General features: G+C 34.1%; 3 protein-coding genes across 3 annotated transcripts; 2 read left to right on the top strand and 1 right to left on the bottom strand.

Annotated features, from left to right (window-relative positions):
• Positions 1 to 526: 526 nt before the first annotated feature.
• Positions 527 to 1,500, bottom strand: LOC127084168 (ethylene-responsive transcription factor ERF018). Its single transcript, XM_051024569.1, has one exon. The coding sequence runs from the start codon at positions 1,490 to 1,492 to the stop codon at positions 737 to 739; it is 756 nt and encodes a 251-aa protein (XP_050880526.1). The 5' UTR covers positions 1,493 to 1,500; the 3' UTR covers positions 527 to 736.
• Positions 1,501 to 11,623: 10,123 nt separating this feature from the next.
• LOC127078931 (uncharacterized) lies at positions 11,624 to 12,844 on the top strand. The gene is made up of 4 exons (XM_051019343.1): positions 11,624 to 11,689; positions 11,774 to 11,885; positions 12,066 to 12,409; positions 12,584 to 12,844. Exons 1-4 carry the CDS (start codon positions 11,624 to 11,626, stop codon positions 12,842 to 12,844), a joined length of 783 nt encoding a protein of 260 aa, XP_050875300.1.
• Positions 12,845 to 15,943: 3,099 nt separating this feature from the next.
• On the top strand, positions 15,944 to 17,839 carry LOC127087828 (protein WHAT'S THIS FACTOR 1 homolog, chloroplastic). The gene has a single exon (XM_051028746.1). It carries the CDS (start codon positions 16,200 to 16,202, stop codon positions 17,511 to 17,513), a length of 1,314 nt encoding a protein of 437 aa, XP_050884703.1. The 5' UTR covers positions 15,944 to 16,199; the 3' UTR covers positions 17,514 to 17,839.
• Positions 17,840 to 18,323: the final 484 nt, after the last annotated feature.

Genomic DNA, 18,323 nt, shown 5'->3' with positions numbered 1-18,323 from the left:
TTCGATGCAATCTAATACTCTCCACATATGAACGGTCTAATTGTAATGCTTGCAATCGCATTCATAAGCAACCGAAAACGCACTTTAAAATGGTCTGCACACTGTTACATTATAAGTGGATACACTTGAAGTAGCTAGCTAGCTTTAGTAAACATATGATCAACAATACTACAAACATTTATTACTCTCTCTTTTAAATTATTTTAAATTATAAGACATTATTTTTTCCGTTTCAAATTATAATACGTTTTGAACTTTTTAGATAAATTAAAAAATATAATTATTATGGAATGAAATATAGAATTACATATCTTTTTATAATATTACTTTTTGATTATTATAGATAATAAATAAATTTAAAAAATTAGAAAAAAATAATAAATAATATAAAATATATTGGAAAAAATTATTAATATTATATTAAAATTATAAAATAATTTATAATTTAGTATAATTTTTTTACAAAATTTAATTTATAATTTGGGACAGATGGAGATGGAGTGAAAAATAGAAATGCCCCGGTGCATAATCATTGTAATAGAAACTGTGTCTATGTATATTAATTTATTTATTTGTACTAGTATGTCTTTTGTCTTTTCTTTTGTGGTCAGAGAATGACACCCAGCCAGACCTTGTTATCATTAAAAAGAAACAACCATATCGAATATGGCCGGAAAATAAAGTAAAACTATTTAGCAAAATTATAGAGGTAGCAAGCCCTGAGAATGGAGAATGATCAAAAGTCCCAGTTCCAAAGGAATGATTGATGAGAAAAAGGGTCATCATAAACATCATCATCACCTTCAACTTTAACCAGTTCCTTCTGAATATTATCCTCAAATAGTGGTAGTTGCTGTGGTAAACTGAATAACTCACCCGAATTCATCTTTTCTAGATCAGAATAGAAACCACCATAGTTTTCAGACCCAACAAAATTAGCATCATTGCTTGAACCATCCAACACATCCAAAAATGTCCAATCAATCGTGTTCCCACCATTATCATGCATAGCAGTGGTACTAGTAGTAGAAGACGAAGAGCCAATAATTTCAGTCATAGTTTTGGATTGGTCTGTATTATCATTTCCATTATTATAATTTGTAGTACTATCACTAACAATTGGTGGATTTTTGTTGCCAAAATTAGCAGCAATCTCTCGAATCTGTTCTGGATTGTTAGAAACTACAGTGATATCGAAATGAAAAGGTGTATCAGGGAAGTTGAAACTTGCATGACGGCCACGGAGACAGTAAAGTGCAGCGTCGAACGCTCTTGCTGCTTTCTCCGGTGAATCATATGATCCTAACCATATTCTTTCACGGCTATTTGGAAGCCGAATTTCCGACACCCATTTTCCCCACTTCCTCTTTCTCACACCTCTGTACATCTTCTTGTTATTATCATCATTAGTAACCGTTGAAGTAGAAGAAGATGATGGTGGAGTTTTAGTTTGACCAGTGGTGATTTCGTGATGATCCATTTGAATTAACATTGGAGATTAATGCTTTGTGTTGTGGTTATAAATAAACAACAATGCGATAGGTTTGAATAAATTTGAATTTGAATGAAGGTCTAAAGTATTAACGTGTTGATCGAATTGAGCGTAAAAAGAGTGTTTTGTTTGTTATAGGTAGCACGATGGGTTATGTTATGTTATGCTGATAGAGTCGCAGGCAGAGTAGGCCCAACTTTTTACCTTCAAAAATTAATTTGTTCATTTCACATATATTATAATTCTTTTACTAATTTTTCTTCTAAAATCTTTAAACATAAATATAGTATTATTTATTTATTTTTATCACCAATAATTTAGGTCAACTACAGCAGCAGGTTTTTCATGTGTACTGTCTAGCTTGTCAAACAATATACAAATAATAGCAACATTGATTAAAATATTAAATAGAAGAAAGACCGTAAGTCTGAAACAGTGGAGATGTGTTTTATCCTACATCAAGGCAGACAGTCCTCTTAAGAAAAGAATACAAACAAAAAAATCTCACTCTATATTATTTCATGGATTAAATAAGAATTTCGATTTAATCATGAAAAAAAATTTATTATTCTTTTTAATGTTTAAATTTTGTTTCTTTAATTCTTTGGTGACCACATGATATTTTATTTTATTTTTTAAAATTTAATTTTTTTCTTTAACATTTTTTATGATTATTTTTTTTAAAAATATTTTATATTAAAAAAATCTATTAATATTTTATGGGTTAAATACATTCTACTTGTAATATGAATGAATTTCGATTTTACCTTCTGTAAAAAAAAAATTTAAAATAAATAAATTTTTGTTTATAAAATGAAAAAATCCACATGGATTTTAAAAATTAAATAAAATGTCACATCACACATGGACTGCTCAATCAACAAATTTAAAAATTGCATAATTGACACGTCATTAATGGTGTCAAAAATAGAATCTAAATATTACAAGGAGATAATCAAATTCTATTAAAAAAGATAAATTAAAATTCGCTTACATTTCAAAGAATATGTTATGAAATTAACCAAAATAATATAGATATGAAGGAGACAAAGAAAAGAAGAAAAGTGATATTATATTATTCACCTCAAGTCTTTCACAGCATTGCAACCTAGACCATAATAAATAACCATTAACTTAAGGAATACACGAGTGTTAGGAAATTAACTCATACGAGTTAAGGAATATAGAAAGTTGGGTAAATGAATATCCATATCTATTTACTATTATTTATAACACCCCCCTTTGGATGTTCATTAAGGATATGCCTCGTTAAAGTCTTATTAGAAAAAACTTCAGTGGAAAAAAATCTACGGAAGGAAAAAGAGTACAATATCCTTTTAAAGTAAATTCAATTCTCCCCCTCAACTGAACAATCATTTCTTCGACGATGAAGACCAATCTTTTGTACTGGTTGATTAAAAGTTCTACTTGGGAGTGACTTTGTGAAAAGGTCTTCAATATTATCACATGAACAGATTTGTTGGATGTTTATATCACCACTATTTTGAAGATCATGAGTGAAAAAAGACTTTGGAGAAATGTGTTTTGTTCGGTCTCCTTTAATGTAACCATCTTTCAATTGAGCGATGCATGCAGTATTATCTTCATATATGGTCATTGTATTTAATTTTTTTGGAGATAAAACACAAGTATTTTGTATGTGCTGAATTAGGGATCTCAACCAAATGCATTCTCGACTTGCCTCATGTAATGCAAAAAGTTCTACATGATTAAATGATGTTGCTGCTATGGTTTGTTTCACCGATATCCATGAAATAGTTGTACCCCCACATGTAAACAAGTAACTTATTTGTGATATACCATTATGAGGATCTGACAAGTAACTTGCATCTGCATAACCTCATAATTCGAATCTGGATACTTTGATATAAAACAAACTCATGTTTATTGTACCTCTGAGGTAACGAAGTATATGTTTGACTCTGTTTCAATGTCTTCGTGTAGGTGAAGAACTTTATCTTGCTAATAGATTGACAACAAATGATATATCAGGATGTGTATAATTAGCAAGGTACATTAGTGCTTCAATTTCACTGAGACATGGCACTTCAGGACCAATCAATTCTTCATCCTTTTCTCGAGGTCTAAAAGGATCTTTCTCCACATCTAATGATCTAACAACCATTGGAGGCAACAGGTGACATTTGTCCATATAGAAGCATTTTAACACTTTTTCTATATAGTCTTCTTGATGTACAAATATTCATGTGTCCAAATGCTCAGTTTGAAAACCTAGACATAATTTTGTATTTCCTAAGTCTTTCATCTCAAACTCTTTCTTTAAACAATTCATAGCCTTTGGAATCTCTTCAGGAGTTCCAGTAATATTTATGTCATCCACATAGACAATTATTATTTCAAATTCCTTTCCTGATCTTTTATAAAAATACAAGGACAAATGAAGTTATTTATATATCCCTCTTTAAGTAAATATTCACTGAGACGATTATACCACATGCGTCCAGATTGTTTAAGCCCATAGAAAGACTTGTTCAATCTTATGGAGTATCTTTCTCGAGATCTGTAATTATAGGCATCTAGTATATTGAACCCTTATGGGAGTTTCACATAAATTTCACCATCAAGTGAACCAAATACATAAGTTGTTACAACATCCATCATGTTCCAATTAAGCTCTTAATATGCTACAAGGCTTATTAAATATCAAAAAGTTCTTGCATCCATTATAGGTGAATATGTCTCATCAAAATCAACTTCAGGTCTTTGTGAAAATCCTTGAGCGACAAATCGAGCTTTGTATCTCACGATTTCATATTTTTTTTCATTTTTTTCCGTACAAAAACCCATTTGTATCCAAATGGCTTCACACCTTGAGGTGTTCAGACTACAGGTCCAAAAACTTGTATTTTATAGAGTGAGTTTAATTATACTTCAATTGCATCTTTCCATTTTGGCCAATCCTCACTTTATCTACAACTTTTAATAAACGTTGATTCCTGATCCTTTTTGTCACTTATCTCATTTAGCGCTATATTGTATGCAAAAACATCATCAATGTCAACTTCGTGTCGGTTCCATTGTATTCCATTTTGGACATAGTTTATCGAGATCTCTTTATTTTCATGAGTTTTAGGTACCTGATCAATATCTTCTAGAGATAAAATGTTTATTATGTATGAAGATTCTTTTAGATTTTCCATATCCTCACTTGGGTCATCTTTATTCTTAGCTCTCTTTCTTGTTTGAAGATTTTTATCTTTGGAACCGATTGGTCTGCCACGCTTCAGGCATGGTTAAGAGTCATTGGATTGTCCAATAGGGATATCAATTTTTATTGGAGTATTTTTAGTTGGTATATATGATTTAGTCACACCTTTTGGATCAGTAAATGCATTTGGTAATTGATTTACTAAGTTTTGCAGCTGAATCATCTTTTGAACTTCTAGTTCACATTGTTTTGTTCGAGGATCAAGATGAGACAATGATAATTCATTCCAACTGATCTCTTTTTTCAGCTTCTTATTATCTCCCCTTAATGCTAGAAAATTTGATTCATCAAAATGACAATCATCCAATCGAGCAATGAATAAATCTTCTATTGTTGGTTCAAGGTACTATATAATATATGGAAAGTCATATCCAACATATATTCCCATCCTTCTTTGAGGAACAATTTTATTGTGCCGTGGTAGAGAAATTGGTACATACATCGCACATCCAAAAATTCTTAGATGAGAAATATTATGTTCTTTACCAAAAACTAATTGTAAAGGGGAAGAGGTGTGGTAACTCGTTGGCCTGATGTGAATTAATGTGGCGGCATGCAAAATTTCATGTCCCCAAGTAGAAATTGGGAGTTTGCATCTCATAATAAGCGGTCTTGCAATTAATTTTATACGTTCAATAAATGATTCTGTAAGTCCATTTTGTATATGACATGTGCTACTGGATGTTTAATGTCAATTCCAATAGACATACAATACTCATTAAATGCTTGAGATGAAAATTCTGCAGCACTATCAAGACGTATTTTCTTGATAGGATAATTGGGAAAATGATCTCTTTCGAATTAGTTGAGCTAACAATCTCGCAAACGGCTGGTTGCGAGTTGACAACAAACAAACATGTGATCATCTAGTTAATGCATCAACTAAAACCCTAAAATATCTAAGTGATCCACATGATGGGTGTATTGGCCCATAAATATCACCATGTATACGCTCTAAAAAACTGATAGATTCATTTCCAGTTTTTGTTGGTGATAGCCGAATTATCAACTTCCCTTGCGAGCAAGAGCTGCATGAGAACTTATTTAATTCAAAAATTTCCCTACTCATTAATTGATGACCGCATGAATTTTCAATTATTTTTCGTATCATTATATAACCGGGATATCCCAATCGGTCATGCCAAATTAGAAATTTATCATTATTTGTAAACTTCTGGTTTACAAAAAAAATTACAATATTTGCAATTCTTCAGAGATGGTTTTTACTAAAAAAAATTACAATATTTGCAATCCTTTCGGGATGCATACCATCAAATTATAAATAAAATTGAATCGCTTTTATTCAATTTTATTTCTCAAAAATTTATGTTACAACTCTTTACATCAATAAAAGAAAAAAAAATCAAATTTCTTTGTAAAAGAAAAAAAATCAAATTTCTTTGTGAAATCCTTCTAGGATACTTCACTGTTATTTATTCAATCCAACTAGAATTCGATAATATTTTTGATGCAATATTTTTTCTATTTTTTTTAAAACATAATTGATGCAATCCTTTTAAGATTCATTAATATTATAGCTGCAACCTTTTAAGGATGCTTGAATGTTGAATTTTTCTGGAATTTATCAATTATTGATAAACACAATAATCGGTTAAGTCCAGTCTTTGAACAATACTTTAGAGTTATTTTAATATTAAATTTTATAATATTAAATTTTAGTTCTACAAAAACCACATCATAAACTATTTCCATAAACAATGATAAAGAAATATTATTCTTCGTACAATCCTTCAGGGATGCTTGAATGTTAAATTAACACTTTGAAGTGTTAAAATTCAATTTTGAGCAATCATATAGAAATGTTTTAATATTAAATTCTTCCCGGATTTAACAAGAATGATCAAAGAAATGTAATATGATTGTACAAGGTAAATAAATTTCTCTACAAAATATATATTAAAATATAAACATATTTATATGAAAAAAGAATAGTAACAAGATCATGAATTATATTATATCAGTTCAAATATATTGAGAGTAGAAAAATAACGTAGAAACTGACTATATCATCACTTGCAATGTAGAGTTTCGTGTTGATAACGTGTTATGAAATTAACCAAAATTATATAGATATTAAAGATACAAAGAGAAGAAGAAAAGTGATATTATATTATTCACCTCAAATATTTCATAACATTACAACATGAACCATATTTTATAGTACATGACCACTAAACAACCATTAACTTAAGGAACACACAAAGGCTAGGCTAGGAAATTAACCCATATAAATTAAGGAATATAGAAAGTTGGATAAATGAACATCCACATCTATTTACTATTATTCATAACAAATAATAAATTGTATTTAACGCGTATTTCATTACACAATACAAACTTATAAATAAATATTTCTAAATATAATCGGTATAATGAAATAACAAAAATGCTACCAAACTTATTCTAAAATCTAGATGAGTCCCCACATCATCTCACATATTGGGTTTAACTATAATTTTAGCTTTCAAATCATAACGAAGACATTCTGCTTTTGCTTTAATAGTTCTTTTATTTATAAATTATAGTGATTTAAAATTTTACACTCAAATTTTATTTCATTGATCTTTCTTTGACAATCTATTTTAGTAAAAAATGTCTTCAAAATTACTTTTGTTTACATCAAAATTACTTATGTTTCGTCTTGTTATGGGTCGGTCACGAATCCAATGCAAAGTGACTTCAATTATCACTTATTACATATAAGATATCATGTGTGCAGTCTAAGATACAATTTTAATCAAAATTCGTTCTACCCATTTTTATTCATTAACTAACTTGAACATTGGAGTGCTAACTTTCCAGGACCTGCACAACCACACTGGAGATCTACACCATCACATCAAGAGTCTACACCAACAAATCTGGTTCTCGTACGTAACAATTGTGTCGTATGTGGAAATCTACTTTTGATTCCTGTGAATTTCTACACCGAGATCTTTATTAATTCCATCATATATGCTCCAATTTAAACCTCAACCTCTTTAACAGTTGCACTAAGATCGAAGCAGCTTCGAATCTCATCCCTAAAAATATATCTAAATCCTTCAATTCAAGATCACTTCAGTATTCGTCATAGGCACAATTGATAGAAATTTGTTCGAGAAAGAAGAATTTTAATCACAAGCTTCTCTTCAATCATTGTTGCTAGTTGAGAAGCGAAAAGGGCGATAGACTAATCTTAGGGTTCTAAGACCACGAGAAAGTGGATGGAACTCCTAATGTGGCGCTTCCGTTGATTATTACTTCCGACATTGCTAATCACTATTTATCAGGGATCCTCGTCGATGAGATAAGTTCATGTAACTTGATATATCTTTGTTTTTCATAGAGTTGGGCTTAAGAAAGCAAGATCTAAGGTTGTGTGAAGGCCAGATCCTCCTGGAATTCAATGAATCTTTTACTCGCCTATTTGAATGTGTAGATTTACTAATTTCCTTGGGAGAAGGAAAAAAATAAAATAACTGTGAATGTTTGGTTCTTTGTGATTCCATGTGAAACAGTCTACAACAGAATTCTCAACCGACCATTCTTATTAACTCTGGATGCGTTGGCCTCCATCTTCCACCTGAAGATGAAGTACTACAACGATTTAAGCAAACCAGTTGTAGTCAAAGCCAACATGTGTGAGACACAACGAATACATGAAGCAATACTGAAGAAATCTCTATCAGCAACCATCATTCTTGAGAAGAGAAAAGAGGCTTGTAAAGAAATAGATGTAGTTGATCTCGATGTATGCAAAGACGAAACCCTATAAGAAGACAAGTTAAAATCCTCGATCTCCCTCACGACTTTGAGGAGGAGTATGATGCTTCTTGCTCCTATGGTGCTTCTTACTCCTTTGATCATTCTTTAATCTAATAGCTTCATCATTCTTAGTCAAGTTTGTCTCAAGGACGATAGTTTGAGTCCTCCTTCATACAACTTCCTGAACAGTGTTTTCATGTGGAAGAAAGCATTGTGGAGGCTTTCTTCGAGGTGGAGCAACCTTTCTTTTATCTATTGTGATTTCTGATGTCGAACGATGTTGTATATGTTGTTTAGCAAATCATTAGCACCTTGCAATCCAACATTTGCTCACAGTAGTTGGACATCAGGTAAGACTTTAGGTTGCACAACTGGAGGTAAAACCTGAGGTCCAATCAGAGGCAATTGGAAAAATCCAGCTATATGAGGAGTATGAACTAGATTTGGATGCAGTAGAACCTCTACTTTTGGATTCAAAACATTTTGCAGAGGAGGCGGGGGTGGTTGATAATCGTTGCTTGAGTTGTAGTAGCGGTAGAAGATTCTTGTGCAGCAACGAAAATTCAAGGAATCAGAGTTGAAACAGAGCTTTATTTAATCGAATGTGACAAAATTTTATGTTTGGTTCCGAACACTCTTGATTCGTTGACGTGAGAGGGTTACAGACCGATGAATCAGATAACGAGCGTGAAATCATGGAAAACATAGGAATCATAAGTCAATTCCCACAAACGTCGCCACTGTCCTATACTGGAACTAGAAATGGAGTGAGGATCAAAGGTAATCAAAGATCTGAGATTTTGGTGGTATGGATAGGGGATGATGACATGCAAGGTTAGCACTTCGACGCTAAAGTCAGTGTATGAGGAAGAATACTGAATTTAAATTGGATTTAAAACTTAGTACCTTAATTGGTGCCTTCGCTCTATATAGTAGAAGGGGAATAACAGATTTGCTATTCATCAGGTGTGGATTATAGGGAGTCATTGGATGCACCTAGAGTTCAAACCTCATGTGATCATATGTAGGATAGATCTCGTGTGCTAAGAAGATTCTAAAAGGATTGTAGCTTCTTCAGAGTGTTCGGTCGGGACCAATATGGTCAGCTCAGAACATGAACAATTTATATGGCTTCCCTGAAGTTGCATCTAGGACTCCTACATAGGGGTATTTACGGTGCGTCTGGGATTGATTTTGAGGCAAAAATGCATCTGATTCAAAGATGAAATTACTCGCGATTCAATTTAGTTTTAGATGTCAAATGTAAGTTGAGTATGCGCCTAAGAGGGAAGGTGAATTAGGTTATTTAAAAAAAATCCGGTTTTATGAAAACTTGTTCTTTCTTTTCTAGTTTGGTTATGCAATGAAACGGTAAAGTGCAGAAAGTAAAGAACACCGAGACGTATACAGATTCCCATCACAATCCGAGAGCACTTCATTCCCCTTACTACATGTAAGAGATTTTATTATTGTTAGATCTTATGAACAAGACATCCTATTCTTTCTATACAGACTCTAACAAGAACACCAAGAACAATCCTCTTGGATTTTTCACTAAGTCCACTAAGAGAATAATCCTCTCTTAATGACTTTCTTGTTTCCAACAGTCCTGGACAACAAGGATAATAATAACAATATGAGCTCGATTAGCTCAACTGACACCAAATGATGAAGGACAATCCCTTCTACGTACATCCATGAGATACGTCTTGATGTTTGCAAGATGCTATGAGTTCACGTCGAACATGGCCCCCTTTGCATCCAAAAAGTATGGCCCAACATGGTTAAGAAGACCTTTTCCATCTCCTGCCAAGAAACAAGAGACATAATCCCTTCTACTTTGGGAAGCCTTTCTAACCCCAAAACTTATAACCCTCAGGTTACACCATTCGAAGATCCAGGTTATCTTAATTGCTTATCAACCTAACCTTGTGGCTCGACAGTTTGGATTAGTTCAGGCTCTCTCAAAGTGTCTTTATGACAAGAAGAGCAATCTCCTTCTTTATAATGCAATCCATAATGAAACCACTATTGTCAAATAGATAGCTCGATATACTGGTAGAACACACCTTGCTCTAGTTAAATTCGAGCCATGCTTTCTCTGTACTCCAGAATTTGAGAAGTCGTGGTCGAAATACTATGCTGAATAATTCTATGATGTTTCTTCATTTACTCAGCATATTACTAAAGCTTTCCTCTCTGTGCAGGAAAAAACCAAGAAAGGTACTTACACACACATCAAAGAAATCCAGACATTCCAAAATTACTTTGAAACTGCCTATAGGCCTGATGATCTTAGTCGAACCATTCGCGAGGCAGCTGTCACTCTAAAGGAAAAACTTTTAAATAAAATGGAGAGTTTAAAAATCCCTTCGTACGTTCCTCTTGAGAAATGCTACGAAATAGCTTTCAAAGTGCATCCGCTTAAGTTTCCTCGACTACCAAATGCTAATTTTGGAGTGGCCCTTGCCCCTCTATTCCCAGACTGGTTCATCTGTGGGGATTCTATAAAAATCCTTCGACAACAATCACAAAAAAAAGCCCAGCAGATGGTTATGACTAAGCGTACTTTAGACAGTTTCAAAGGATATCTTCATATAGGAATCGAAGATGTTCGCATTGAATCAGATATATATGAAGGTGTGGAGTGGAAGGCCTTTTCGAATCACATATCTTATTAGGATATTCATTCTTGACTTGTAGTAACTGCTTCATTTTATTTCTTTTAGCTGTCAGAGTTCCACCTAGGAAACCAGCAACCAAGAAGTTGGTCGAAGAAAAAACTAAGGCTGGCAGCAAGACCATTAAGGTATATTTTTACTCTGCCCATTACTTTTTATTACATATAATGGTATCTCTAACACTTCTATTGTTTTTATTCAGGGTGCTCAAAAACCTTCCCCTACTCCCCAAAAAATCAAAACAAAAGCAGTTGTATCTCCTGTGATGATAGAGTCAGACGAGAGGATCTATCTCCCGTCCTAGATCTGACTTTTAGGAAAAGGAAGAAACAACCCAAGGTTGTCGAAGCCTCTAGTCAGCCTCAGGAAAAAATTTCCAGAGTTATAAAGCGACATGTTACCCTTTCCATTCTTGAGCCTACTCCTGAAGAAATGTCGAAGATAGCAGCAACGCAAGTCGAAAGTGACAACTCCATCCCTGGAGTCGAAGGGAACAAGGTAAAAGCATACATGACTTAGCTTCTTTCGATTTATTGTCCTTTAATACTTTGACTAACTTATTTTTTAACCTTTGGCTTTCAGGATGGCGTTGCCGCTGCCACCGAAACAACATGCAAATCTTCTTCTATACCAGATGTTCTCAACAATACCGACGAACCCACTTATCGACCCTCATCAGAGAAAATCTCAATGAGCAAAATCAACCAACCCATTACTGGAGGGCTTGAGACTTCGCCATAAAAAACCACTACCTAACACTCTCACACAAGTGGCTCTGATCGCGGAGATGACTTAGGTCCAGAAACCCAAGTTGAGGCGAACAGAGATGCCATGGTGGTGGACAAAGAAGTCTAAGTTGGCAATGTTTCTGAAGGTGATTCACCTAATGTCAAAGGTGCAAACACCACTGCTTTGGGAGGTGATGATGCCCAAGATGAGGAACTGAGAGAAGACGAGGAAGAAGTCGAAGAGCCGCCAATATTTGACGATGCTGATGATGTTGATGATGATGATGAGCTTAAGGACCAAGATGACAATGGTGAGGGGGGCCAGGGTGAAATAAACGAAGGACAACCTCAGGGCCAAACTTCTACAACCCCCACAACTAAAGTTATTCTTGAGGGTTTTAGAGATTTGACAAGAGCACCTGAGGGTCTCTCTTCAGAGGAATTAGCAGCTCTGAAACAAAGCCAATCCCTTGAGTATATGAAGGCTATAGTGAGTCGAATAGAAAGCTCATCTGAAAAAAGTCTTAGCACTTCTACAACCTCTGAGGATCAATCTTTGAGCAGACTCGCGAATAAGGCACTCTAAAAAATTAAAGAGAAAATCTTTAAGGGTGACTTATTCCTACTCTTGCTGGTTGATCCTTCTACCCCCTTATCTTTGAAGGCTCTCCTCAGCCAAGTTAATTTGTTGGATGTTTCTCCTGAAGTTGCCAATATCATCTTGGAGTTGGGTACCATGATAGAACAGGTTATCGAAGACAATAAAATGCTTCCCCAAATTACCAAAGAAATCGAGCATAAATCAGGTGCTGAAGCTACTGCTTGGGATGCAACTAGTGAATCGACAAACAAGGCACTGGAACTGGAGGAGACGAAGAAGAAAAACCAGGCCAAGATCGAAAACTATGATTGTCACATTTCCTAGCGCAAATAAGGGAACTTCAGGCCAAGATCACTAAAGAAAAAAAACACAAATATGAACTCTTAAAGTTCGATGATGCTTCCATAGCTAAGGAGTTAGATTTTGGCTTGGAGTTTGTCGAAAAAGCGCGCAAACTAGAGGCATAGCTCATGACTCTTCGATCAAAATGATCTCTGTGTGAAAAATGTATAGAGCTTCATAAGACCAAATACCTCCATATGAAGAATCATCTCCCATTTTAACTTTAGTCTCCTTATCATCATTTATTTCTTAATAAGTTTTGGATTTACTTGTATTGATCATTAGCCCTTTGGGCCTTTGTAACGAATTCCATCCATATTGGCAATATTTTACATTACCATGTTGGCTTCAACTTATTTTAATGCAATTACTCATTTATTATTCTTATCTCTTAGAGCGTTGGCTTATATTTTTTCAAGTATTTTCCATTCACTCTTAAGATTCTGTTGTCTTGACTAAGTTCTTTGATCTCATAAGCATCTTTGATCTTATGAAGAATCACTCTTAAGAAAACTTGCAAAATTTGACATTTGGGAGACCATTTCCCTAGGGCCTTATCCTTTCGATCCATTGGAAGGATAACTTTCCAACTAAATCTTCAGACGAAAATGTCTTAATTTTAACCTTGTTATTATAAGTGTTCTCTACTCTCTTCTTCTGCCTTTTCAATAATTCCAAGGCATTTAGTCTCTCTCCATCTAGATCGACTAACTCATATAGCATCATGTTCCAATATGATTCGGATGGAATATCATGATGCCTCTGAATCCTTGTTGATTGTAGGTAAATTTCTACTGGTAAAACTGCATCATGACCAAAGGTCAGTCGAAATGGGGTCGAATTAATGGCTTCCTTAGGAGAGGTCCGACATGCCCACAAAAATCTGATCTAAATTTTTGTGCCAATTTCTAGGTTTCTTCCCTACATGTTTCTTGATCAAACCAATTACCACCTTATTTGCTGCCTCGACCTGACCATTAGCCTCAACATAATATGACGTAGACGTTAACAATTTGAAACCCATTCCCTTAGCAAATTCTTGCATCTTTCGACCAGTAAATACTGATCCTTGATTCGTTGTAACGGTCTCTGGGATCCCGAATCTGTAAATGACGTGTTTCTGGATAAATTCAATCACATCTTCTTGGCTTGCATTTGGAAAAGGTATAACTTTGATCCATTTTGTAAATTAATCAATGCCAACCAAGATATACCTCTGATTCTTAGATGATGGTGGTTGAATTTCCCCGATCAAATCTAAAGCCCAACCTCTAAAAGGCCAAGGTTTGACTATAGAGTGCAATTCACTCGCATGGACATGTTGTATGCCTGGAAAAGTCTTTGTTTAGGAAAATGATATAAATGATAAGTACAAGACACATTTCTATAATTTATTTAATGGAGGATATGACATCTCACTATACTCTAACATACTCGACATTAGATAAGAGGTTAGAAACTATAATTACTACCTTCGAATTCAAAAATAAGAAGAAAACTAAGTTTTGAAAATAATGAGTAATTGTAACACATCTGGGCCAACACAACACACCTATTGACGTGTGGAATTGTTTTTGGAGATATAGGAATTGAGTAATACACCAAACTCTTTAACAAAGTTATGAATTCTAAGGAAATGCTGGATGAATGGATAAGAAACACTTCAGTTTTCAATTCTATAAGAATACAGGGGATATGCAAAATTCTGTAAATTATAGGAGGATTAAACATATGAGTCATATCATAAAGTTATGAGAAAAAGTGATTGAACAGAGACTAAGTTAAGAGATAAAAGTTACTGAGAATCAATTTCAGTTTATACATGTGAGATCGACCATGGAAACAATCTATTTACAACGACGTGTGATGGAGCACTATTAGATGGACCAACAAGACTTGCACTTAATTTTTATTGACTTGGAGAAGGCGTGTGATAGGGTTCATAGAGAGATTTTGTGGAAAGTCCTAGAGAAGAAAAATGTTATGATTTACTATATTTGAGCTATCCAAAATATGTATGAAGAGACATCAACTAATGTTTGGACACATGATGAATGTACAAACGTTTTTCCCATTACAATAAGATTGCATAAATTCAAACCTAAGCCCATACCTTTTTACTTTGATTTTAGATTTACCCACAAAACACATACAAGAGCTAGCACCATGATGTATGATTTTTGTAGATGATATAATTCTACTTGGAGAGTCGATTGAGTATTTAAATGAGAGGTTGGAGATGAGTCAAAGAAATGCATGGACTTTGCCTATGCAGAAGTAAGATGAAGTATACATAATGTAAGTTCAATAAAAGGAGAAAAATTTCTAACTTATATGTGAAAGTTGTAGATCATATCATCGCGTAAATACCTTGGGTCATAGTACAAAAGAATGTTGAAATAGAAGGGGATGTAAATCAGCAAATTCAAGTTGGATGACTGAAATGGATGAGGGTCTCTAAGGTTTCATGTGACACAAAAGTATCCCTCAAGTTGAAGTAGATTTTTACCGGACAGTGATAACACCTACCATGTTGCACGAGAGAAAGTATTGAGCGGTTAAAAGTTAATACAAGAATAAAGTAACTGTAGCAGAGATGAAGATGTTGTGTTGGATATGTGGTAAAATTAGACGAGATAAGATTAAAAATGACAATATTTAGAGAGTGTGTTAAGGTAATACATATAGACTTAGATGATTTTAGTAGGGAGACAAAAGATTTGTAACAAGAGTACATTAGATAAAGATGAGTCATCCAACTAGAGATAGATAAAAAATTAGAAAAACTATAAGATAAACTATTAAGAAATATTTTGAGATCAACTAATTGACTATGAACATGATTTTGAATAAAATATTATGGCAGAATTCGATACGTGAAATTGACCCACTTAATGAGAAATATTAGTTGTTGTATTTAGTGTTACGTTATGTCTCACTAATCATTTATAAAAATCCTATAGTTTTATAAAAATTCGATGCCACTGTATCGATTTTTTTATAATGTCCGGTGGAAATCAATACACTGTATCTTATTTTTCAAAGTTTCTAATATCAGCTTTACATTAAAATTGGATATTAAAAATAATTTGGTAGAAAACTATACATTTCTACTAGATTTTTCTAAAAATACCTATATACAATTTGGTATAATATGGGAGTGACAAGTGCAACTTTGGGGTGTCATGTGAGAACACAATGAGATTATTACTGGGCCCACTTTACAGCCCGGCCCAATTCAGAAGCAGTTTTCGTCTTGCGATGTGAAAATACTGTTTAACAATGTCACTTCGAAACAACAACACAAACGCTTAAACCCAAAAACTTCGTGAAATCAATGCGGTTTGGATTATCAGGGCTCGATTCATGGCGAAAAAGTTGCTGTTATTCGCATTGGGAACGATGGATGACAACAAGCAAACGAGTTCAAGACCGAAGCAAGAAGAAAAGGGTTCACGAACTCGAAGTAGCAACAGAGAAATGGAAGATAACATCCAAAATCATTTTCTTAATGGAACTTCTCAAACAAGAACCGGAAATGGTTATTCCTGTTCGATCCCTTTCTCATTACAGAAAACAAATCAGCCTTCCCAAACCTCACAGAATCTCCGATTTTCTTCGCAAAACCCCGAAACTTTTTGAACTCTATAAGGATCGAAATGGTGTGTTGTGGTGTGGTTTGACGCATAAAGCTGAAGACTTGATGGAAGAACACAAAAGGGTTGTCGAGGAAAATGAGGATAAAGCTGCGGAATATGTTACTAGGTTTCTTATGATGTCCGTTGATAAACGTCTTCCGGTGGAGAAAATTGCGCATTTTAGAAGAGATTTTGGGTTGCCAATGGATTTTAGAACTCACTGGGTGAATCGGTATCCTCAGTTTTTTCGTGTGGTGAAGCCTTCTCTTGATGATGTTGAGTTTTTGGAGCTTGTTTCTTGGAACCCTGAATGGGCTATCACAGAGATTGAGAAGAAGAACATGAAGATGGTGGAAGGGGTAACAGAAACTGAAACGAAGACTGAAACTTCACACACTCCGGGTTTGCTTTCTTTACCATTTCCTTTGAAATTTCCTTCAAATTTTAAAAGGGTGCATAGTTATTATGGAGAAAAAATAAAACTGTTTCAGGGTAGATCATATTTGTCACCTTATGCTGATGCAAAGGGTTTAAAACCCGGATCATTAGAATTTGATAAAAGGGCTGTTGCTGTAATGCATGAACTGCTTAGTTTTACCGTTGAGAAGAGGTTGGTAACAGATCACCTCACTCACTTTCGTTGGGAGTTAGTGATGCCTCAGAAGTTGATGAGGCTTTTGCTTAAACATTGTGGTATTTTTTATGTTTCTGAGAGAGGGAAGAGGTTTAGTGTGTTTCTAACAGAAGCTTATGATGGTTCGGAGCTTATTGAGAAATCTCCTTTGATCCTGTGGAGGGAGAAGCTTCTTAGTCTTGTTGGTTATAGAGGGAGAAAGAAGAAGTTTGAGGCGGACACTGAGAGTGATGAGGAAGGTGGTGATGGTTTGCGGTTGCTCCAGAGTGGTTCTGATGTGGAGGACTTGGATGTGGAGCTTGAGCAAAAGGATACCTTGGAGTACAAGGATCCTTTACTCGAGGACGATTCTGAGATGGATGTTGGAGAGATTATGTGAGCGTGACGAAACTTTATAATTTATTGAGGTGGAAGTTTGTTGCGTTTCTCGAACATTCAATTGAATACTTCATTGTAAGTCAATTTTGTATCTTTAAACAAAACTTGATCTCTTTTATACATGAAAAGATGTATACCGAATATAGATTGTACTTGTACCTGCGTGCATTGTTGTTAAATAGTGGCTATGTTAGGATGGGAAACGAGTTATGTTTTACATGCTCAGCTAAAGACTATATGCAGTGAAGTAACCAAAATGAGGAGTTACTCTCATTATTGAGATATTTAATAAGTCAATGGTTTCTGTGATGCACTCCATTTAATTAATTTGAGAAGTTTGAAAGTCAATTGTGCTTATGTAGATAAAAGTCAAGAATAGCAAATCTTTGTCCTGTTATTTTCAAATCATTAATTTAAAGTGATAACTAATTGAAGTTTATCTATTTTATGTGTATGTTATTTTCAAATCATTAATTTAAAGTGATAACTAATTGATGTTTATCTATTTATGTGTATTTTTCTTTGTCTTAAGTTACAAATATAGGCTTGTAGTGTTCAACTTTGCCTAGTTGATTGAGTTGGAATGAAACTTCATCTCTGTCTGCCATGGTCTTTCATTACTGACCATATTTACTTTACTTCCCAACTTGCTGTATGTCAGTGTTCAAAATTAAATGGAAGAAGCTTCACTGCCTCACCTAGATGTATGGATGATTGAATCTCCAAATCATTACTATTCTATCTGCTTTGCTTACCCTTTTAAAAGGCAGTGTTTGTTATAGAAACTTGAATGTGCCTGTGCTGAACTGTG

Source organism: Lathyrus oleraceus, chromosome 5 (genome assembly GCF_024323335.1).
Source record: "Lathyrus oleraceus cultivar Zhongwan6 chromosome 5, CAAS_Psat_ZW6_1.0, whole genome shotgun sequence".
Taxonomy (NCBI): Eukaryota; Viridiplantae; Streptophyta; class Magnoliopsida; order Fabales; family Fabaceae; genus Lathyrus; species Lathyrus oleraceus.
The sequence above is the reverse complement of the archived record's forward strand: the minus strand, read 5'-3'. Positions and strand labels throughout refer to the sequence as shown.